Source organism: Prionailurus bengalensis, chromosome D2 (genome assembly GCF_016509475.1).
Source record: "Prionailurus bengalensis isolate Pbe53 chromosome D2, Fcat_Pben_1.1_paternal_pri, whole genome shotgun sequence".
NCBI classification, from domain to species: Eukaryota; Metazoa; Chordata; class Mammalia; order Carnivora; family Felidae; genus Prionailurus; species Prionailurus bengalensis.
The window spans coordinates 69050091-69073648 of record NC_057351.1 but is presented as its reverse complement, the minus strand read 5'-3'; the positions used below and the strand labels follow the sequence as shown (position 1 = coordinate 69073648).

General features: G+C 44.0%; 2 protein-coding genes across 2 annotated transcripts in view; one reads left to right on the top strand and one right to left on the bottom strand.

Moving 5' to 3' along the window:
- The window catches only part of LOC122492637 (guanylate cyclase 2G-like), a 43273-nt gene extending 40971 nt beyond the window's left edge, over nt 1-2302 (top strand). Inside the window, 2 exon segments of the mRNA XM_043596120.1 lie at nt 783-874; nt 2198-2302. Coding sequence (XP_043452055.1) covers nt 783-874; nt 2198-2302 — 197 coding nt within the window.
- A 3529-nt stretch (nt 2303-5831) lies between these two features.
- Nucleotides 5832-23117, bottom strand: TECTB (tectorin beta). The gene is made up of 10 exons (XM_043597515.1): nt 23042-23117; nt 22152-22342; nt 20823-20965; nt 20645-20717; nt 15390-15493; nt 15186-15269; nt 10866-11028; nt 9285-9357; nt 8061-8093; nt 5832-6914 (listed from the first exon to the last, which is right to left on the bottom strand). Exons 1-10 carry the CDS (start codon nt 23115-23117, stop codon nt 6865-6867), a joined length of 990 nt encoding a protein of 329 aa, XP_043453450.1. The 3' UTR covers nt 5832-6864.
- Nucleotides 23118-23558: the final 441 nt, after the last annotated feature.

The following is a 23558-nucleotide window of genomic DNA, read 5'->3' as shown; positions in this document are numbered from 1 at the left end:
TGGTAATTTTCCCATCCCTGATGCAGAATATGGTTTTGGTGGTGCAGAATTGATCTATGGCCAGGAACTCCAAGGGGTATCATATTATTTTGCTATTGCTAGACAATGTATGCTATTTATGAGCTGTTTATCAGCTAGAAAAAATAATTACTTAGGGATTTAAGTTTCACAATGTTTAGGTTAACATTGTTTTGAATTTGTAAATTTTCCACAATATGTAAAAACATACAAAAATATTTTCTCTTCTGATTACTTCATTGTTTAAGCTAATCAGCCAAGTCTCAAACACTGGTTTAAACCTCTCCTTGAACTTGTAGGTCAAGATTTTAAGAGTAAATGTTGAAAGTGGGAGCCCCAAATGTAGGCTCCAAGCCTGATTCTGGTTGCAGGGCTGGTTGTGAACAATGTTTTCAGTGATGTGTCCCAGCTCTGGTACCACCAACTCTGGTATCCTCAGGAACCTGAGGAGGCCAGTGGACCTCCATCCATGGGGAGTACCAGCTTGCATATGGAGTCAGTTATGCCTACTGTTTCTAAACTGAACCTGTTAAAGCTTGAGCAACACTAACAATGTCTGAACAATGTCTGCAATGTTTGGGGGTGTCCCACCGCAAGAGTCCCAGACTTCAGAGAGGTTGTCTGTGATTTGCTTTCCTAAGAGGTACTAGCAGCCTAACAGTGTGAGCAATGCAGCATTCCCTCTCCACAGCAGCCCTGCCCCCTGACCCCCAGATGGAAGCCACAACCAAGGTAATAACTAGGCAATAACTGGTTTATGGCAGCTCTCCGGATTCATGTCTCTCAGAGCACTGCATCCAGCCTGCTGGCATTGGGAGGGTACGATTTGCAAAAGAGAGGCACCATCCCAGTCAAGGTAAGACCAACCTAGTGCACCCTGCCTGCCCCATTTGTGTCGGTGATGGAGATGTTGAGAAAGTTGATGGGATGAGTGTGTCTTTGCATTGTGGTGTGTGGAGACTGCCAAGGTCTATGTGGAGGCTCTTGTGACCGCCAAGTCTTCTTCCCTCAGAGAAGACTGTATGCTTCCCTCAAATGGTCAAACACGGAATCTATGACAGAAAACACCTTAGCTCCTACCTAGACCAACCCCCTAGGGGATGCCTCTTTTCTCTTGGCCACAAATGGTCTCCTGGCTTCTGCTTGAATACACCAATCTATTCTTTCACAAAGCAACAGCAAGGACGAGCTCAGAAATTATCATGCCCGCATTGCCTCCTATGTCCTTTCTGATTCAAAAGGGCCCACATAGAGGAGACAGAGGCCCATTGGTTTGGGGGCACCAGGATCTCCTCTCAATTCATTTAAATACCTTTTCCCTTCCCCTCTGCCTTCTCCTCTGTCCGGTCTGTCTGAAATACACCATTATGCATTCTCAACTTTCCTTATAACACCGGCCTTTGGTGGGGTGGGAAAGGGATGCTCCTCTTGAGATGTTCTGAAGAACATCTTGGAGATGTTCCTGGTGGAAGTGGTGGGTGGTTACTATGATGTTAGGTGTTTGGATGGGTATGGGGGTTCCTGGGAAGAAGTGAAAGGGAAGAGGACGGCAGCAACTCCCCAGTTTTCTGAGCCTGAACCTCGCACACTATACTTGATCAATAGACTTCAGGCAAGAGGCAGATTTTTCTAGAAGGTGGCAGTATAGACCTCCCTTTGAGTCGTGTCCTACTATTCACTGGTTGTCTGATTTGTGGGCTTGATTTTATTGCGAGTCAAATGCGAATGGTGACAAAGTTGTCCTCAAAGGGGAGAGGCAGGGGTTAAATGTGGACACGTATATGAGATGCTTCACCTGGTGCTCTGCTGATCATAAGAGCTCAATAGATTTTATTGTTATTTTTATTATTTTTATTATTTTTTATTTTTTAATTTTATTATTGTTTTTAAAAGATATTCAGGGAAATTGCAGGGAAATTCAGCCTTGACTGGCCCTCACCTCCTAGAGCATTGCTGACTATCCCTTTAGGCTTATCGGCAAAGCCCAAGGAAATCAAGGTTTCATCTATAAAGAGGCCTTTCCTTCACTGAGGCAACTCCTGTCTACATGCAGTTTTGGCTAAGAACAACATTTTCAGTAAATAAGCAAGGGACACCAAGTTGTCTGCCCAGAGCCCACACTTCACAGGCAGCCTTTCCACCTGAGTGATTCACCAGCACTCTCTTCTGCCTCCCACAGGGCAAAGGAGAACAAACAACTTTCTGGTTTAAAGACAAGGAAGGCTTTACTATTCCACTCCCTCAATTTATGGAAGAGGAAGCTAAAGTCCTAGAGATCTTCTGAGCTATTTTCTTTAAAGATGTTTATGGGGTCCCATGAAAGTCTGAGGACCATTCTGTGAGATGCATTGAATATCCCATTCAGGAGGTGTAGATCTGGGGGAGCCAGTAGGGGGAGCCATCTAGCTGGCCTCCCCTTCCTGCCCTAGAGTTCTGTGGCCTAGACCAAATGAGGAGTTCGAAGAGCTGGATATAGTGAACTCATTTTCTGGGTGACCAGGGCTGGGCTGTTGCTCCCAGACCTGCCAGTGAACTTGTCCTGGCTGCCAGATATTTCCGGCCTATTAGCTTGTGAATTTGCAGTGAACCCAATTTCATTCGGAGAGAGAGGAAAGCTAGAACAAAACCTGGGGCTGTTGGCCCCACCCTGTGCTGCCTTCCTTTGCAAGGGGCTGATCTCTAACCCTTGGTTATCAGAAGGCATCTCAGGAATGTTTTGGGGGGGATAAAGCTCTAGCTAAGGTGCGAACAACCACTGAAATCCAACAGGATCAGGCCATTCCAGGTACGCCAGATCTTGGCAGTCAGTCCCTGGAAGGCCTGGTCCTGAGCTCTGATTTTCTGTGAGCACAGCAGCTTTCAAATGGAAATGTACCATTCTCAATTTATTGCTTAATTTCTTTCCTATCCAAAGCGAAGGAGTAAAGATAGGCTTTTTTTCCAATCAAGGCTTGAATTTTAAGTGGAATTTTTCATTCACTTATGAATTGCTATTTTTTTTCAATCTCTGATAGACGAAGATGAACCCATCCATTCTGCAATACACATTTTCCCCTTTACATAAAGAACAGGATTTCATCGTGCCTGTCAAGTGGTTTCTTGTAGTAGACTTACTGAACCACTAATGAACTTACAGTCCTTTTTTTTTTTTTTTGATCCCTTGCAACTCCTCACATCCAGTTTTTCTTCCTTGTGGCTGCTCTTAAATATGGGAGAGTGCTTCAGATGATATATTGTGTTTGAGACCTTTTCCTGGTGAATTTCTCATGACTGGAAAAGTGAGAATCAATGAGACTGGGAATGTTTTCTTTTGTACGTGACCTGTAAGCTGCCTTTGTAGGGATATTTTTGACCTCTGTATAGGAAAATAAGCTACTTTTTGGTGAGTTTAGAGCCGTTAATAACACATTTTACAAAAAGTTTGGTGGAATTCCTTACAAAAAGGAATTCTTGCCTTTTTTAGGAAGAGAGACACTAAATAGGGGCCAAGGAAAATGCTTTACAAACAGTCCCATCTTCATGGAACTACTCTGTGCTTCCATTGGCAGGACTTTGCTTCTGCCCAGAGAGAGGCGACTGAGCTCTAGGACTTTCACAGATTCCATTCTCTCTAACATGATCCCATTTTTTATTGTGGTGAGATCTGCTCCTCTCTCTAGGCCTTTCATCCAAGATTGAAAGTATTAGTCAAAAGAAGGCATTTATCTGAAAGTGACAGGGGAGCTTCCCTTGTTACCTCAGCATAGCGACAATGGACCAATATTTGTCTTCTCATCCTTCAGGACTTCTTCCCTTATTTGGGAGCAGGGCTTCTGGATTCCAAACGCTTTGTTCTACCATGGAAGGGAATAGAACAACCTCTGCTATGAGGTCTTTCAGAGAAATAGCCCATTCCCCATCCATCCATCCATCCATCTATCCATCTATCCATCAATATGACATTTCATTTATTCAAAGAGCATTTTTATAGCACTTACTCTTTGCCAGGTACCATATGGTGGCTGTGGTGGGGTGAGGGGGTGGAGGGGAGATGAGGATATGACACTTTCCTTGATCTTTAGCTCTCAGTTTAGTTGAAGAGAGGTGACACAAGTTTTAGTACTGTTATATTAAGGACTAATACAGGTATATACCAAAGTATAGGGAACTAAGAAGTCCAATGTTGTTGCATTTAAAAAGCATTAGAAAATGATACACAGATGTAGGGGTAGGGTGGGACATAAGGATTGTCTAATATTATCCCAGCTTTGTATTTGTATGTAGTGTGTGTGTTTGTTCCCTTCCAGCTCTAGCCCACGTGCTGACCCAAGTAATGTTTATACAATAAAGACTTTGCTACTTCTGTCTTTTTCATGGAACATTATAAACATTTGGCGTCTACGCTCATACAAACACATAATACATATATCTACACATGTGCATCCACATACATTCACATGTGCACACACATGTACATGTATACACACATGAATGTCTGTCTAAATCTGTCTCTTTTGGTTGATCAATAGGTAAAGATTCATGTGTGTATATTCAGTATATATGTGTATATGTATATATGCATGTCTGTCTATTTTTTCTTTATATTACTCAAGCTTTGAGAGAGAAGGAGAGTCTTTAAGGATCATAAGCAGGAATTTGATAAGATTAATTTCCTAAAATCTACATCCAATGTTTTTTCTATGTCAACCAAGGATACCTAAGGGAAAATATACTCTTTATTTGTTCTATAAATATATCTTATGTTTGACACTCACAAGAATTTATAACAGATTCAGTGTTTTCTCTTAATTCCTTGATAGAGAAGTTAGAAGATACGAAGGAGTTTAGTTAACCTGAGATTGAAACATTTTTGGTTGTTGGTGATTGACATTAGGGCATTAGAGACGTGGAGAGCATACAGATGGCTTTGCCTCCTTGCATCAGAAACTGAATGCTGGAAGTTTTGGAAAGTAAATATAGGGTAGAATGATGGAAAGTCAGTGGTATGTATGTGAATCTAATAAGTTCTAGTTGTAGGAACCTCTGGGAGGGTCGAGGAGTTGGCTATCAATATGACATATTAACACTGTAAGCTGTAGCCATAGTTTAATTATTTTAAGGCATTTTATTTATTCCATAGCACCAGGTGGAGATACAAGATCATTAAACAATATGATAAAATAAAGCAAAACTAATACAGCATTGTTTTACTCTGACGGCCAAAGATATATGATAATGTCTCTATGCTATTTAAGAGTTTTTGAGTAGAACCAATAAAATATGTCTTTTGTCCTTCCTGACTATAAAAATTCTGAGTTTACAGGAAAAAGAGATCCCAAACTAGTTGGAACTCCAGCTTTGAGACCAGTTCAAGCTTCCTTGAGTCACTTGAATCTAGTCTGTGGCTAAATAAACACGTACTCCCTGTGATCAGAAATTTGGGAACTAGCTGAATTTCTCAGTTTCTTAACACAGTTGTAAAAGCCCCAACAAACTACAGATCTCAAAACTTCTCAAATACATTAAACATGGAGATACAAACTGATGTGTTTTCAAGTTATAAGGCCACTAATTAAGTCTGTACAAGATGAAGGAAGAAAAAGTAGAGCTCTGGCTTTTTCTAGCACATTCTAGCTTCTAAGGATTTGCCAGTTCTCTATGAGGATTGGTTCATTTACTTTTCTTATCGTGTTGACCATGTGCATCATTAAAATCAACGTCTTCTGGATCACTGGGGTGGCAGTATTATCAGGGTGCAGCACCACATGATTCCACGGGCCGTTTTTGCATGTGTGTTTCTGACTTTTGTGTGTGTGTGTGTATGTGTATGTGTGTGTGTGTGTGTGGGTGTGTGGGTTCCATTCTAATGATCAGAAGTTAATGAGACAAAGACAGATACCTGCTTCATTGTTAAAGTAAAGGCTAAATGAAGTCAGTCCATTTGGTACTGATGCTTTCTTAAATCAGGTAGAAAACAAATAGTGAGAGCATCGAGCATGACAAGGATACGGTAGGATTGGGAACTCCAGAGACCTTGTCACCGATGTCACTCCAGAGTCATGTTGCCAGCAGCAGGTTTCCTTTAGGCAGTGCCACAGTAGGAGGTTAAATTTATGTTGATGTGAGTTTTATTCTTTTTGTAGCTTTATTCCTTTTTCATCTGTAATTTTCTTTTGATTTTAGAAATCAATCAAATATAAAAATGAGTCTGTTAATACCTCTATAATGTTTATACATATTGAAGAAACATTATAATAAAAACAAATTAGGTTAGCACTGGGGGTCTCTCAGGAATTATTTTCTTTTATAATACTCAGGTTTAAGCAAAACTATTATATTCCACTCTGATTCCCACATATCATCATTTGAAAGATTGGAACCCCCTGCCTGGTGGCTCAGCCCTGGTTCTTAAATAAGCATTGTACAACATCAGGGACAAAGGCCCCCTCTTGGCAAAATTGGCTATTCCTGTGCGTTCTGTACTTAGCACTGACTTGGTGGTTATGCCCTACATTCTCGTCAAAATGTTCAGCTGCACTTGGTTGGGTGTGCTAGTGTTTTAAAATTAGAATGGCTTTCAAAGGAGTCCACTGCAGCCCTGACTTGAGCCTGGGGAAAGGAGACTTCTCGGCCAGCTGCCGGAGAGAGACTGTAGGATCTCAGAGCCACAGGAAGTCACAAGAGGAAGGAGGGCACCAAAGACAATCACCAAAAGGCGCAAAAATCATTGGAACACGTAATTGGCAAAGCGCTATTCTCCGCTCCTCAACGGTTTGTTCTTGTTGGCAGCACAATAAATGGGAGTTTGTCATCGACACAGGAGATGATGTTGGGTGGAGGAGATGCCACTGCCTGTCTGGCGATCCCCTACAACACGGCACAAATCCCCAGCATCACGATGAGGTGATAGAGGACGTCTGGGAACCAGATAGGAAAGCAGACACAAACAGTTTACATGGAGCAAGGACAGTGGCAACAAAGAGTTAACTCAACAGAAGAGGCAACTCGGGGGCATTAAGTAGGTTTACATAGACCGCTGCACATTTTATACAAAATCAGTTTTGTTTATCTTTTGGGGTTTCCGGAGCTTGGTTTTGTCAGTGCAAGGAGCCCGGCAAATTGACCTGGGTAACGGACCTCTGACAGATGGGACTCTGAACATGGATAACACAGTGACAGCACATTTCACCATAGGGCTTTCACTGTAGAACTTCCTCAAAAATGAGGATCTGGAATTAGAGTCTCAAAAAGTTGGTTTACATGATTTCCGGTAATCGTGAGAGCAAAGTCTACATCTGTGAGTTTGTTAATAAATAGAACCGTCTTACCCCATCTCCTCACATAGTTGTTCTCCTTCTCATCATTCGGGTGAGATCTTGGGTCTTAGCCGAAACGTTTCTTCTTCTGAGATGCTTCCCTGGCTGCTATCTAAATCACTCCTCTACCCCCACCCCGACGCGTCCCACTAGTGGGAAGGGCAGGGGCTTTGCCCATCTCTCTCTGCAGGAGGACCACTGCCTGGAGGAGTAATCACGGCTGATCTTTACTGGATGTTTGCCGTATGCTGGGCACTGTTTGGCGCCCATAGCTGTAACATTTAATCCACACAGCAGCTATGTATGATAGGAGCAATTGTTAGCCCAACTTCAAAGAGGAAACTGGGGAGGGGAAGGGTGACTTCATTGCCCACGGTCATTCAGTTAATGAGGGGCAGAGTCATAGCAGGGACTCAGAAATATTTGTGCAAAAAACAGATCATTGAAAACCACCTTCTCTAAATGCAGGAACCCAAGCAAAGCCCCTGGTGATGTTGTGCTGAGAAGCGGGGTCCAATTCTGCCTCGTCCCATTTAGCCCCAGCCCCACCCTGCCTGCAGAGCTCTGGGGCCAGCTGGAGAGACATCTACCGCCATCTCCCTCTGTCCCATTCAGGTGTGTTTTAAACAGCAAGTTTCAAGTCCTGAAGGTTTTGTTGGGGCCAAAGGTGAGCCTCTTTTAAAACACATGTCTACATTGTAAAGGCATTACCCCATGACGTTTCCCAGAAGTGCCTCTTTTCCTTACCTGAAAAGCTATAGAGACTGGGGAATCCCCTGCCTGTAATGAGTAAAGAGAGAGAATACTGAAGGTTTAAGGAAAGGTCATGGAAGGAGCCTCAGAGCGATGCTTCTTAAGTACAAACCTGACCACATCTCCCCCTGATTAAACCAGCAGACTCCCATTGCCTTTAGGACAAAGTTTATAGTGGGTTTCATAAAAGCTTCTTTGAAAGAAGAAGAAAATAATTTTCTCCTTGGCTTTCTCAGGCAGGAGTTGATGAACTTTCTGGAAGGGACCAGAGAGTAAATATTCCAGCTATGGGCCGTATGGACCCTATTGCAACCACCTGATGCTGCCGTTAGAGCATGAAAGCACCTGGAGACAATACCGATATGAACCCACATGGCTGTGTTCCCATAAAACTTGATAGAAAACTGAAATTTGATTTTTTTGTCATGTATACGTGGCACGAAATGTCATTCTTTTGATTTGTTTCCAACCCTATAAGAAGGCCATGGCTCGTATTCCCTAAAACATCAGGCAGCAGCCTGGATTGGGTCCCCGGCCGTAGTTTAGCAACTGTCCTCCAAGGTATGCAGCTACTAGAGGCCCCAGCCTTCCCACAGGCCCTGCTCACCATTCACGTCATACCACTCTTCAGGTTGTCCTGAAGGATTACTGACGGAGGTCTTCCCCGGCCCTGGACGGGGGTGAATCCCCTTGCTGTGAACTCCCATGGCACCCTGCCTCATCCAGCCCCATTGACAGTCATCTGCCTTTCCCTTGGCATTTAACAACTCTCTCCTTGCTAGATGTAAGTCCTTGAAGACAAGGGCCATGTGGGTCTCCTTTAATTCTGAAACCCCGGCGCCCAGCCCTGCCCAGGGTCAGCACTGACTGCTCTATGAAGTTTTGTCGACTTGAGCTAGATGTCCCCGGTACATTTCATCGTGTATTATCATTGTCGACCACATGCTCTGCCCGGAAGCTCAGAATTTCCTGATTCCTTGCGGGCATTGGAATTTAGGCTGCAGATAGAACATTTCTGGGTCGTTCACAAGCCTCAACTTCTTGGTTTGGCATGAGCTACAGCTTCCCGGCCCCCCAGCTGGGAAGCCTTGAGTTGCAGGTGCAGGTAGTGTCTACAGGCACAACTGGTTTGGCAATTCAGTGAAAATGCTCAAACCGGCTGTGCCTGTGGACGCAGCCCAGAGTGAACTCAACCATTCGGAAAACAGAGAAGCTTACTACGGAGGGAGAGCTCCACTACGAGGACGCCCCCTGTCTGGTCCCGAAGGAGTCGCTTCCGTTTGTCACAATTCTGGAGACCCAGGAGCAGCAGAGGGGAGGGGCGTGGAGAAGGGGGCCCGAGAAACGAACACAGGAGAGAAAAGAGAGAAAGACAAGAGATTAAAAACAGAAGTCACAAACCTGATAGTCAAAATTCCCCAACCAACAGGTGTTAGTTACCTTATTTGTCCGCTTATGTATTTACTTACAACCCAGAGCCAGAGTCCCTTCTCTAACTTGAGAAGAGGGCAAAGCTTTTCTTTATTAACTCTTCAGGCTGGAAGAAATCCCTCTGGGGGAGGTTGTTGGGTGTGGGAGGGATTGGCACTGTTTGTTTTGGTAAGCAAGGCTTTTACCCGCGGTTACCGTCATTGGACACTTGCAAATGTGTTCTGATTCATTTTCTTCTCTTTTTAATATATAGTAGCAATAATTACCCTTTCCTTAACTGTAAAGCATCTCTCTGCTCCCTCCCTTTTATTTGTATTCCTACCTGACCATTTTCCAGCCAAGCAAATCAGTAGAAATAGAGATTACAATCTTATTTTGGTTGGTTACTACAGGCTACATGAGCAGGTGTCCTCTTTAGAAACTCTGTGTTCCTCCTGACTGGGGTCTCTTATCCAAATAGACCAGAGCAGGCAACACTCTGTGATTTAGCACTTTTAGGTCTAAGACAGTGCTTCTCAAACCTGATGCATGCCTCAGAATGGTCTGTTAAAGCACAGGTTTCTAGGCCCACCCAGTGTTTCTGAATCAGGCGGTCTGAGCGACGTGAGAATTTGCCTCCCTAACAAGCTCCCAGGTGACGCCGAGGCTGCCTCGGACCACACTGTGGACCAACTGATCTAAGGACCAGGTTCACACCTGGCGGCAGCGGTAGAGTGTCTCCCAGCTGAACTTGCTATGCGTGTTGATGGATTCTGCAGCAGCTCCTTGGTGGGTGATGCAGAGGGGAAAGCTGACCCCCGGCATGGGCTGCACTGAACGTGGCTGTGAAGCAGGGGCGTCACCACCAGGCCCTTCCTCTCCCAAGGTCAGTTCAGCTGTGATGAGTGTCGGGAATTTCTGCAGTATCTCTCTAGTTCAAGTCCCAGAGATGGACCATTAGGCTGGCCAGGCAAGAGCTAAAAATACCCACCTTTTGACTTCCATCCAGTGCCTACTGCTACCGCCTAGGTTTTGAATTTTCCTTGTGCTTTTAACCGTCTCAAGGTATTTCCATGTCTGTCGTTGTACTCATTTTCCCTAACACAGCTCTCTGAAGAGGGAAGGGCCACCATGACTTATCACCACTGTCTTTAAAGATGAGAAAACCAGGCTCCAGAGATTAACATGTGCTAGACCATGTAGCTTGTTGGTGGCAAGGCAGACAGAGCCGGAACGTCTGCCCCCATACCCAGTGCCCTTTCTTCCAGAATGCCCTCAGCACACGCGTACATTGGTCTGGTTACGATTCCCAGCTAAAAATACAACTTCTCAAATTCCGCCCCCACCCCCACCTCTGGTCACATCTCTTTCTGGAGAGAGGTGGCTCACCACTGGGCAGGAGAGCTTCTCACTGTCACAGATGAATGTCTCACAGTGTAACCAAACCTTGGAGAGTTTGGGGATGTTCTGGAACCGGAAAGCGTTGAATTGGAAGGTGGCTCTATGATCTTTCCCATTCTCATGTACAAGGACTGTTTCATCTGTGGGGCAGCTGGAGCAGATGAGACAGGGGGAGAGAAAAAATTACCTCATGAACTCCAGCAAAGTCTTCTGAGGTAAATTCACAGACAACAGCAACACTCCCTTGAGCTTCTATACTGTACGTTATCCTCACAAAGCTCTTTGACTGGCAGCACCTTCCTTACCCTCATAATATGAGGTCAAGTTGAGGAGCTATGGGATGGGTGTGCTGGTTCTCATTCCATAGGGGTGGAGAGGAGTGAGAAGCTGCACACCTGGTAAGTCACCATACCTCTGTCCCCAAGAAGGGAAATCCTTGAGAGATGAAGTCAACTGAAGGACTGGGACATGTACAGACTCCCAGTATACGTACAAGATAAAGACACTGGTGCTGAGAAGAGTATTCCCAAAGTACTGCCGTAGATACCTAAGCCAAGTCATACCCAACATACTGCTCTGTGTACATTGTGAGGGTTTGCCACTGGGAATTTGAATTTATGTTATATTATTTAAATTCTGCATTATATCGTTACCTTTGTAAGAATTTGGTCATGTTTCTGATATTGGCATAGGAAAAAAATGACTGGAAGGATACCATCTAAATATTAACACTGGCTATAATGGAGTGGTAGAATTATGGACAGGTTTTGCTTTCTTCTTATATCTTTATATATTTTCCAAACTCTCTGCATGAAAATGTAATATTTGGGAAATTCCAAAGTCCCAAAGATAATCATTGCAATAGAAGAAACAATAATGACACAGATGGGCATTTTTCAAATTGCCCAAAAGTCAATGACTCTCACTGGGGGGCCATTTTGCGCTCTGAAGACATTTAACATTGTGGTTGTCATGATAGGGAGACGGTGGTACACATGTAGTAAGTAGAGGCCAGGGACGCTGCACATCATTGTACAATGCACAGGACAGCACCCCGCCCAACAAAGAATGATCCAGCCCAAAATGTCAATGGTATTGAGACTGTACTTGGTTTAAGCAAAATGCTTTTTCACTTACCGAACACATGCTGCTTCCCCATTTAAGTGCCAGATGTTCAACAAAGTGTTGGGAACAGACACAGTCATTCTTGGGAATGTACAGTGAGGCCCGCATGAGCTTTGGGAATTGTTGTCTTTAGGTGACAAGGAACACCAGAGTCTGTCCTCTGTGGAAAATGGTCTATGGGCCCAAAAGCTTAAGACCAGTGGATAAACACCACAGTGGACCCCAAAGTTAATGCCTCTCCCAGAACATCTCTCTGACTCCATTGTCAATCCAACTCAGTGTACATATACCAGAGATCCACCCTGCTACCTGAGAGCCTTCGAGATATGACCTCCTCCATCCATTCCATCCAAACCAGACATCAGGGGCAAATTAGAGGTAGGACTGAAGGAATGTCAACTCCGTGAGTTAGTGATTGAGATGAGAAGTGACAGTGTGCCTCATATCTGGACCAGGGGTCAGAAGCCAGGCCGTGTTTGTGGTGACCTCTGAGTCATGACAGAGCTGGAGGCATTTTCCGAGTTGTGAAACAAGACCTTGAAGGATCATTTGTTCAATAAACCTGAGATCCTTGTACGAACTCAAGACGTGAGTCCTTAAAATAGCTCTTTTCAGCTGGAGTGACACCATGCCAGTGGAAAACAATGTAAGCAGAGCTTTGTTGGGGGTGGGGAGGAGGCAAGTCCTGGGCAAGCTTAGATGTCTTGGCTCTGCCGCCTCTTGGCATTGGCTGTAGCACCTGCCCCTCTGTGACAGACATCTTGGGAAGACAGGACGCCCAAGGGAAGCTGTGACAACATCACCACAGGAGCCCCCTTCCCCACATAGGATCAAAATTCCCAATAATATATCTCTTCTAATCTCTCCGGGCACTCTTGAAAACTGGGTTTTCCTCGAAAAGGGCCCAGTGGAAACCTAAAGCATCTGGGAGATTATGGGAGTGGACTTTCTCATTCCTCCCCTTGGCACTGTTTTTTTCTGCCAGTATCTCCAACCTCAAGGGGCCATTTCAGCCAAGCAGAATATGGAACTAGATTAGGGCTTCTTCAGTTGGACTCTGCTTACGTGCAGGTTCCCAGGGTTTGCCCAGGAACCCTCTGACGGGGTAGGTTAACTATGTGCCTGCATGTGTAACAGGCACCCAGGGTGTGTAATTCCTGTGCACACACAGTCTGAGCACTGCCGGTATAGACTTCCACAAGGGCACAAGCCTTCCTTTTTTCCTGCTATTTTACCCATCGTTAGCTGGGAGTCGCAGTACCAGAATGATCTGCAGGGAGATGTTTCCATGGTATGCCAGAAACCTTTATCCCCGTGTGGCCATTGCCTGAGAGAGGTTTCAGGGCCTGATCATAATTTCAGGTCCCTGTAGGCCAAGAATTTATTTCACAATCTCCCTGAAATCATCTGATTACACCATTGTCCACAGAACCTAAATGAATCATTCAGTGACAGGTGTGACATCCAAATTAAGCTCCCATCTCTGCAGGAAGATTTCTGGGTTGCGTAGATGTGATTCTGCTGGCCTGTCCTACCTACACTGCTCAGGAAATAATGCTGCGTGAGTTTGAAGCCCAGATCATCCGTTCCCTTAGTGACTCTGGACTTAGGCAAGTTTCTGAAGCTGTCTCTATCGCTGATACTTCTCATCTGTAATATAGTGCTTATTATACTACCTACTATATACTACCTACTATATTATACTCCCCCTACTATATGGGGGGGCACTGATGAGATTAATTATATACTTTTAGAGAGAGGGAGAAAGAAAGAGAGTTGGGGGAGGGAAAAAAGAGAGGGAGAAAGAGAATTTCAAGCAGGCTCCACGCCCAATGCAGAGCCTGACACAGGGCTGGATCTCAGAACTGTGATACCATGACCTGAGCTGAGATCAAGAGTTGCTTCACTGACTGAGCCACCCGGGTGCCACTGATGAAATTTAACTAAATTAATATTTATAGAGCACCTATCTAGAACATGTTTGGTCTGTTGTAAGTGCTGTATAATTTTTAGGTAAGTAAAAATAAATAGTTAAAGGCCCAAGGTAAGGTGGCTCCACCTTTGTTGTCTAATTATTTTTGTCCGGGGCCCCAATATTGACTTAGCTCAGACGGGTTCCAGCAACAACATGGACGTGCCTGCCTGCTTGGGTTTGGGGAATGGTCTCTTCTGTATTTACTGTTCTTTGTGTGGCTGTTGCCCACATCTCTAGTCTAGCTCAATCTGTCCTCTGTTTTTCAAAGCTACAATTTTAAGTGTTTCTAGACAATTACCATCTCAAGCTCAACATGACATCTCTGAAGTCAAGGAGAAGCGAACACCCTTAGCCAGAAATCTTCTTCCCTAGCAACCAACAGCAAACATTCCTCACATTCACAACCCAGAGGTTTGATGTCCCATATTTCTCAGGCTTTTTGCCCCGTCCTTCTCTCCACCCCATATCCAATTGGTTGCTAAATTTTGATCACTTCTCCCTCCTTTGGATGACCTTTCTATTCACTTGGCTATGCCTCAGTTTGGGCCACGGCCTCTAATATGGTCTTTCTACCTCCCATGTCCTGCTTCTAAACCATCCTGTGGATGACTTCCAGAATCATCTTTCTATTGTACAATTCCCATAATTTTGTCCTCTACTCAAAAATGTTAAGAACTCTTCATTATCTACTGAATTAATAATAAAAATCGACAATATTATTTAAATTGATTGGATACTGACTAGGTATTACATGCTAAATTTTTTACATGGATTATCTAATTGAGTCCTCACCAGGGTTCTGGTGTCAGACTAATTGGATTTGAACCCACTTCGCAATAAACAGACACATACACACACACACACACACACACACACACACACACACACACTATGTTATATAACTTATATTACTTAACACCTCCTGTGACTCAGTTTTCTCACCAGAACAATGGGAATGGTAGGTAATAACCACTACCTCTTGCAAGGCAAATGAGTTAATACATAATAAAGCTCTCAGAACAGTACCTGGTACCCAGAAAGCACTATATAAAAGTTTGCTAGCATCAATACTCAGTGCGGAAACACAAGGTGTCACTAATGTGACCCTAAGAAGCTCCCCCTTTTCCTCCCCAGCTATTCCAAGCCAAAGTAGCCTTGGGTCCACCTGGTGCCCTTCTTGGCACTGTGCTCAAGGGAGTGGTACTCACCCCTTATTGATCAGCTGCCATTGCAAAGGATACATGAAATCAGCAGATGGTGTGGCCCAGCAGCTATTCAAAACCACTTTAAACCTGGAAATGAAATAAAAGGCATCCCTCTGAACCAGAGAGTTGTACGCCTAGAAACATCTTGGCTGATCTTTTTTCTTTTCTTTGTATTTAAAAATATAAACATGGAGGAAATATACTTACCTAATGCTCAACCCCTTGGCTTCTACTCCCGCAAACAGATCTGAACCGATTTCAGATGTCTCCAGGACAAAAGGGGCTTCCTTCTTAGTGGAGAACTTGGCATTCTTTAGAAGGAAATTGACACGGGGCATTACAACCTCTCAGACTGAGCAATTGAGCATGACAGGAACAGATGAATTGGGGTGGAGTGGGGGTGGGAGTTCCCCAAAAGGCACAGGCACATGAGACCACAGGGAGACCCTCCAGGACTAGAGAAGGTGTGGCTCCTAGGATGCTGGTACCATCTTAGAAAGGATGAGGCTATCACATCTCTGGATTTGCTGGTCACAATGAGACAACACATACTGTATGTCTCATCTATGCCGATGAGGAACAAGATTTGGCTGATGGAAAAAAGGTAGAATCCAAGAATGCTGAAGCACTGAGCTTTACTTAATCACCCACGCGAATAGGGATGAAACACATGCAACCCCACTTTGCTCTCGCTCACCTTGACTATCTACCCGAGCAGATTCTAGCGTGGGTCAGAAAGCATATGATCTGATTCCAGTACAGTTAACAACAGCGGCGATAACAACAACCTACTGGTTACCTACTAAGTGTCAGGCGCTGCTCTTCATATTGGGATAGTCTTTCATAGAGATGTATCTGAGAACAAAGCAAAGATCTCTGTCTCTAACCACCTGACTTTCTAGCAAGGGATGCAGACAATAGACAGCAGATAAGTAAATTACATAATATGCTAGAATAGAATATAATACCTTATATAGAAAAACTATATGTGTGTGTGTGTAGTTATCACTTCCTCAGGCAGTTCTGGGTGAGTTAAGAAAAATAGTAGGGTGTCCAATTGACTTACCCAAAGGAGACTGACTTCTCCATTCATTGCCCTGGTTTCATTCAACTTTAGTAGCAACCTTTAACTACTCTCTGAGTTTAGCCTCCAGAGACAAAAGCCTTCTGACAGAAGCACAAGGATCCTGGGCTAATTCTAGTGCCCACTACTAACTTACAGGCAAATCAGGCTTTTGGGCCTCAGTTTCCCCATCTGCAAAATGGGAACGTCCTGTGCCTTCATCAGCCTTGCAGAAATATTTTTATGATGGTGATTTTATGTAATAGAAGTATAAAGCCTAAGCCAGGATACTAGTTAAAAGACTGACTTTCATGGACTTGGAGGTAAATAGTGGCAGCAAGGATATAGTTAAAATGGACTCTAACCCCCTAAGGGTCAAATTCAGGGCATTTGCTGAGAGGTCTTAGATTCATCTTCCAGGGGTCCTTCATTTTTAACTGATTTCAGGTCCAGCTAGGGCTCCCTGACTCAGTCACCTAGAAGTCAGTTCTTTTCTTTCAGCCAACCCCTGCACCACTCAGATGGTTGCAATAATTAAACAATAACATTCTTAATCATAAGTGATTTACCAGCATAATATGCAGGTAAAGTGGCAGACTGACAATGACCGTTCCCGTTTATTGTTAGTTTCTGGGGTCTGTCATGTTTCAAGAGACTGTTTACAAATGTTGGACCTAATCTGGGGACCACAGTGAAGTCCCAATGTAGCCACTGGTGCTTCTCCCACCCCATCTCCCAGCGATCATCCCAGGGTATCAGGGTATTGGAATAATGCCTCTACTTGCAGAGAAGCTAGTGTGTTTCTGTTACAAAGTGGAGAAAAGAATCTGCATCATTAATTCCATTTCTGAAACAAAGCACTTTTAATGGTCAGTTTCTCCACTTCTCACCCTACAGCTGAGGCAATTATCAGTGTGATCTCCTCCTACTTTCTTTAGAACATGAGTTAGGGACCTATTTCCAGATAGCTTCATCCTATAATACTCAGACTGTATGTTCTGGCATTCCTGGAAGCACAGAAACACCGCATAAATTACCCATTCGCTGAACAGGATGGAAGAACACCTTGAAAAATCATGCCCTCCGGTCCTTTCACTTGGCAGAAAGATTGGGTCACAACTGGCTATTGACACGGTTAGGATGGGTACATCTGGCTTAGTGGCAGTTCTCATGGGCAAGAGCTGAGAGTTGCTGTTGCTTACAAGCTCAGTGTGAGATAGAAATGAAAGAAAACTGTGCAAAGCTAATATCCCAGAACATGTTCCTAGAATCTTTCAGAACTGAGAAGGTCACCTCTGACCCGCTGTGCCCTGCATAGGTTGGAAAAGGTCTAGAATATAAGATTTCAATTCCGAGCTCCACTTTTTAATAAGGGCACTGGCCAAGTGGATCGTTCTTAGAGAAGAAGGAGGAAGAGGATGGTAGAGCACCAATGGTGGAGAGATATTGGGGTAGGCGAGCCTAAGAGAGTTGAAGGGCCGTCGGCAACATCACGACTGAGAATTATTTCAGAAGACAGAACCACAAGCAATGGACTGTAGTTCATGATGTCATATCTAAAATGCTGATCTAAAACGGGAAGGGTCAACTTGCCCTTGTCCCTGAAAGAGGTGGGGAGCCCACCCCTTAGCAATCTTGCAGAAGGGCTTTGGACTTTGGGTGCAAAGTCAAGGTTGATCATCTCTTAAGATTGTTCTGACTTTGGAAGTCTGTGAGTTTGACCTCTATGGCTTGCACTTGTTCCATCCCATGCCTTTCTACTGGTCTCTGTCTAACTAGGAAGAAAGGTCAATACTATTTCGATCGAATAAGTCAACCTAGCCCCATACTGACATTGACGGCATAAAGGCAACAACACTCTAATGGCGACTGCTGGTGCTAGGAGCTCTCAGAGTTTCCACCTTAAATAGGGTCCCAGGCCCCAATCATGAAAGTAGCCCCAGTTGGCTACTTTCACAGGCACCTACCTTGTGTCAGGTACTATGGTAAGTGCTTCATAAGAATAATTTTATTTAATCCTCATAATAGACATATGGGGTAAGTGCTATTATTAGTTTTATTTAGCAAAGGCATAGATGAAGGCCTAAAGAGGTTCACTAACTTACCCAAGGTCACACAACTAATAAATGGTAGAACTAGACTTTAAACCAGTGGGTCAATGGCAGACTATTTTCTTAAGCACAGTGGTAGTCTACTTCTGCAAGCTGACTACCTTCCTTTATTTTGAATTGGGGGCCAAAATAACTTCTTACTGAGAACACCAACTATGGCCTGTTGGCAGGAGTGAGTGGGAGGGGGTAGAGAGAGAAGAGAGGAAGCATGTTGAGTAGAACTGGTGGTTTTGGAGCCCAGCATTTAGAGCCCTTGGAATCCTAAGCAATTGGCGGTGCATTGATCCTTTGTGCAATCTAGGGCACAGCTCAGTCTCTGGTAATTTGATGGAAATGTATGCAGGGAGCAGCTGTTGCTTCAGAAACACACAAGAATGCTCTCAAAGCGGAAGAAGGGAGGAGAAGAAAAATACCAGCCGCATGGGTCAGGCATAGGAAACCCAGACTATGGTAGGAATACTAATCAGTACAAAAGTTTCTGTTGCAACATCTGACTCCCTCTTTGCTGAAGTCCGTTTGTCCTATAAAGGTCTTAATGGGCCCCAGGAGATGCCTTAGCTTCACTTTTAGAACAGCTCAAGGAAATGTCCTGTTATGTCTGTCTATCCAGCCCAGAGTATGGTCTGGGTGATGAAGAGGATATGACATTTAATTTTTTTTCTTAAAAAAGAATAGGTTCCTTCCAGTTCTAAAATTGGATTTTTATGTCTGAAACAGCCTAACATGGTTGATGGTGAGAGATGATTTTTGATAATCCTGGTGCCTTTCTATTGCTAATTTCATAAAATCTTTATAGGATCATATCTATAATTTTATCTGGTTAAAGTAATAATCATGCACATCAGGACAGGGACTCAGTAGGAAAGACAGACTGTCACCATGATACCCCCTGAGACTGTTGTTAATGAGTAAGCCTGTTTTTCTCTCTGGACAACCTTCATCAGTTACTCAATGTTGTTGCTACCTTTTCATGCCCCTGCCAGTCCACACTGCATTAACTCTCCTGATTATAGGTCCAGGGGCTAATGGGATTTCTTTTTTCAGGACTTAACCACTAGTGGTTTGTGGTCAGGGGCAGATCTAGGTTCTTTGGGACCTCAAAGCTTATATAATTTAGAGAGTCCTTTCTAATAAAAGGAATCAAAATTTTGCATATGAAATGAGGCCCGGGGCCTTAAAGGAAGCCAGTGCAAGAGAGAGGTCATGAAACTTAAGTTCCATCCCCTTCATAGGAAGTAAGCCTCAGAAAGCAGTGCTAAGAGAGATCCGTATGCTAGACTGGGCACTGCTCTGAAGTACCTGCGGGATTGTGGGCACATCATTTCTTCCTTCTGGGCTTCAGATCTCTATCTGTAAAATGGGCCAAGTGACTCTAGGATCCCTCCTAGAGGATCTCTCACCTTCTAAGTTCAGCTGGATTGGTGGCTTCCAGGCAGGCGGTAAAACAAGTTCAAAGAGTTCAAGGTCAGTGGAGTTCCAGGTAATAGAGTCATTTCCTTTGTGAAATGAATAGATTGGGTGTGATGGCTTCTAAAGATATCTCCCAGTTCTAATGTTGTATGTAAAAGTTTCTATTTCTGCCTGCATCTTCCTCCAGCCAGCTGGAGTGTCACTATAAGTATGCTTCCTCATTGGAAGCTACAGGTTTAAAAAACAAAACACCCCTTCTAAACAGGAGGGCAGCTGGGCTAATGGCCACTGCATATTTAGTTTTATTTTGAGAGACCAAATTATGCCTTGAACTTCAATGTCAACATAGGCAGTGTGCCCAAATTAGACCAAGAGGAAGCCCACTATCCGAAGGGCTTTGGATACCAAAGAACTAGGCAGCAGAGGGCAACCCCATCCTCTCTCCTTAGCCCTGTCCTGGGTAGGAAGGTCACTACTCTGTGCCAAATGCTTTAACAAGAGCTGGATACTAATATAAATCTCTGGAGTGGATTGCAGTGGAAACTAATCTTGCCTAAGGTTAGATGTTGGCTGACTTACTGCCTATTGACCTTTGGCCACTCACGGGATTTCTCTTGCCTCAGTTTTCTCAAAATCTGGGAAGGGTAACTTTATAGCTCTATGACACCTCTCTCAGCTCCTCTATCCAGGCTATGAATCTACCTTTCTGTGGCATCTAGTCTTTGAAGAGATTTAGAACTAGACCAAAGCTTGTCTCTTCATTTCAATTCAAGAATGGGGTTCTGCATAGAGCTTAAGGAAAAGCAAACTTGGAGGAATTATCCTGTCATCTCCTGGAAAGGCCACAGGGCACTAATGAGAACCTGGAGACCACTTACAGTGTAGAAGTTGAGAGACAATTGGCTTTCAAATGTGCCCATGCTCCCGTTCTTCACGTGAACAGTGGCCACTCTGAAAAGGGGAGAGAATTTTGCATAAGGACTGAAACATGCCTGATTGACAGGGACTGCAGAACACACACAAGGCAGCCAGCCCTCCACTCTCAGAGTGACTTACCTCTGGTCAAAGGCAGCCTGGTTCACCAAGTAGGTGGAGTGGTAGGTGCAGGAGAAGGAGTAGTTCACGGGCTGGTTCTTTACGATTACTGTGCTGTCATTGGAAACGATGTGGCTGTAGAAGTGATAGATGGGGGGCTTGTACTGGAGAAAGGAAGAAGGCAGTTAGGGTGGCCCTGGACCCCATGATGAGAATGAGGGTTATGGAAAAAGTGATAGAAGATGGTCAGACCAATAGGAAGACATCAGTGTCTGCCAGTCATTGACGTCCGTGCCTACTCTTTTGGATGTGGGTTGACTGATAATGTTTGTAAAGAGTTCTTGAATACGTTCAGCTAAAATTGTTCAAAATAATCTGGGTTGAATGTTGTACACTTACAAGAAACCCATATAGCCATTGGGCTTCTGACCAAGAAGAACTGGCCAAAGAATCTGTTTCCCAGCATCACCTTTTTATCCATTTCCCCCGTCCAAGTAATCTTGCATGAATGCCTTCACTCATCTCCCACTTCTAGAACGTTATTATCTCGTTCATTGCTTTTTCCTTCTGCCAATAATAAGTACTATTTCTGCGGCTTTTTCCTCTGACTTGTTGAACTCCAAGATCACAGAATATTGAAGCTGGGATAGATCTCGAACATCCATGTGAGAGGTGACCTGCCTAAGACCACACAGATGATTTCTAGCTCATTCTTTCAGGATACTCAAAGACATGATGTTTCTGTTAATCATGCCCATGACGCTCTGAATTCCTGAATCCTTGCGGGGCCTTTAGGAAGAGGAAGTGGCCCTGGGTGCTCTTTGCTCTCATTTGCTGAGACCTTATTTATGTACAATCTTGTGCAGTCAAGGCAGTAGGAATGCTAGGGGTCAGCAGTGGCGCAGTCTCCCTTCGTGACTACACCCCAACTGGTTCTGTGGCCCTCAACTAGTGACTTTATTGGGAGGTTTCCAATGTCTCCTCTATCATCTAAGGATATTTGGCAAGAGGGGGTCTGTGGTTCCTTTTAACTCTGATTACCTGCTCCGGGTGCTTCATGAGACCCAACTATGAACTGTGTTCCACTTTGGTTACTTCTTTAAAATGCGCTTCTAACTCATCACCACTTCAAAGTCTCAGGCAGAGGATGCCTCACCATCCGGCTGGGGAGGATGGCGCCTTGTGAGCACATGCTCAGAACTCAAAGCAGGGTGAACGTGGGAAATGTACACTGTTCTACTCACAGAAGGTTGCCTACGTTGCTCAGGCAACAAATTAGGAGAATAAACTTTATCTTATTTTGGGGGCCTAGTTTTCTTAGCAACTCTTCATTGTGTGGCCTGGACTTACCTCGGACTGGGTCCCACAATAGGACTTGTTTTTAGGCGACAAATCTGGGATCACAAATTGATAGTAACCTCCTTCATGGACCCCATTGTAACACAGCCCGCCAAGCGCCAGCTGATGCACTTCCCAGCCGTAAGGACACTCGGGGATTTTGGTGATGATGGTTTTGGGATAACAAAACACAAGAATGACATCTAGAAAGAGGATACACATGGTTTGAAATCAGATACGGTGATCATATCAGTCTACATAAAGAACAGCAGGTTCTAGCCACACCTGAACATGCAAAAGAGTTGGTTAGAAACATTTTCCTCATTATCCTTCATGAGCTGTGATGAACGCTTTCCCAAAACCTCGGGACTCAAAATTAGTGCCCTTTTAAGCTTTGATCTATTTTAAAGAATATATCTGTGAAACCAGACTGAATGGATTAGAAATATATATAAATTTAGAAATATATACAAATTTCCATGGCCATGAAAGTGAGCATGTAACTTAAAATTTTTTAAAATGTCCATTTCATGCATAACATCATGAAACACTATTTTATAGCACAGAAGTTCAATAGTCAAATAGAAAGCAGAAAAACAGTGGTGATTTTATATCTATCCATCTATCTATCTATCTATCTATCTACCTATATACTCATCGATCCATCTATCCATTCATCCATCTATCCATCCATCTAGGATTCTCTAATTTTAAAAAAGTCTATGTTTATCCAATACATTTTCACTTCCTATGGGAAAAATCTCATTGGCACTGGAGTGCTTAACAGCTTCTACTTGACCATGATATTGAATTTTGACAACAAGATAAACACAGAGCTCTGAACTTTGCAAAGAAAAGCTTCAGGAAACTTTCCAGAAAGATGGACGAGCACCGGGGCATACCTGCTTTATTCGGAGTGCAAGATCTTGCAGAGGCTTCTGCAAAGACAGCCAACAGGACAAAGGCCCTCATCACCATTGCTTCTCAGAACACACTCTCTGCCAGGCGGCCAAACCAAGCTGGCCAAATGTTCACAGTCCTGCCAGAGCCCGAGCCTCGATCACTCTAGGTCAGAAACATGAGCGAGAAGTTAAAATCAAGGGTGAAAATCAAGCAGCACGCACCGTTGGGGGAAATTTCCAAGAGAGATCAATAATTCTGTCCCTCTTTCTTAATGGTTCCTTGTCTGTGCTGAGAGGCAGAAAGTGGGGCTCATACCACCGGGGACGTCAATGACACATGCGGTTGCTTATGTTTCTGACTGTTTCATTCTCTCTGGACTGTAGAGGCTGTCTCCCAGATGCTCCCCAAATCTCCGGCTTCAGTCCTAGCTCGACTTTATATCAGCTGAGGGTGTAAAAGAAACCGGCTCCAGATAAATCACAATGAACACGCATTATCCACTGTGGAGGGAAATAA

What these genes read in the sequence shown, in the direction of transcription:
- TECTB (XM_043597515.1), bottom strand. Translation starts at nt 23,117, where the DNA reads ATGGTGATGAGGGCCTTTGTCCTGTTGGCTGTCTTTGCAGAAGCCTCT. An exon ending in ATTGTGGGACCCAGTCCGAG is followed by an intron (nt 20,966 to 22,151) that starts GTAAGTCCAGGC and finishes TCCTTTCTCCAG; the next exon opens with TACAAGCCCCCCATCTATCA. An exon ending in AGTGGAGCTCTCCCTCCGTA is followed by an intron (nt 8,094 to 9,284) that starts GTAAGCTTCTCT and finishes TACTCATTACAG; the next exon opens with GCAGGGGATTCCCCAGTCTC.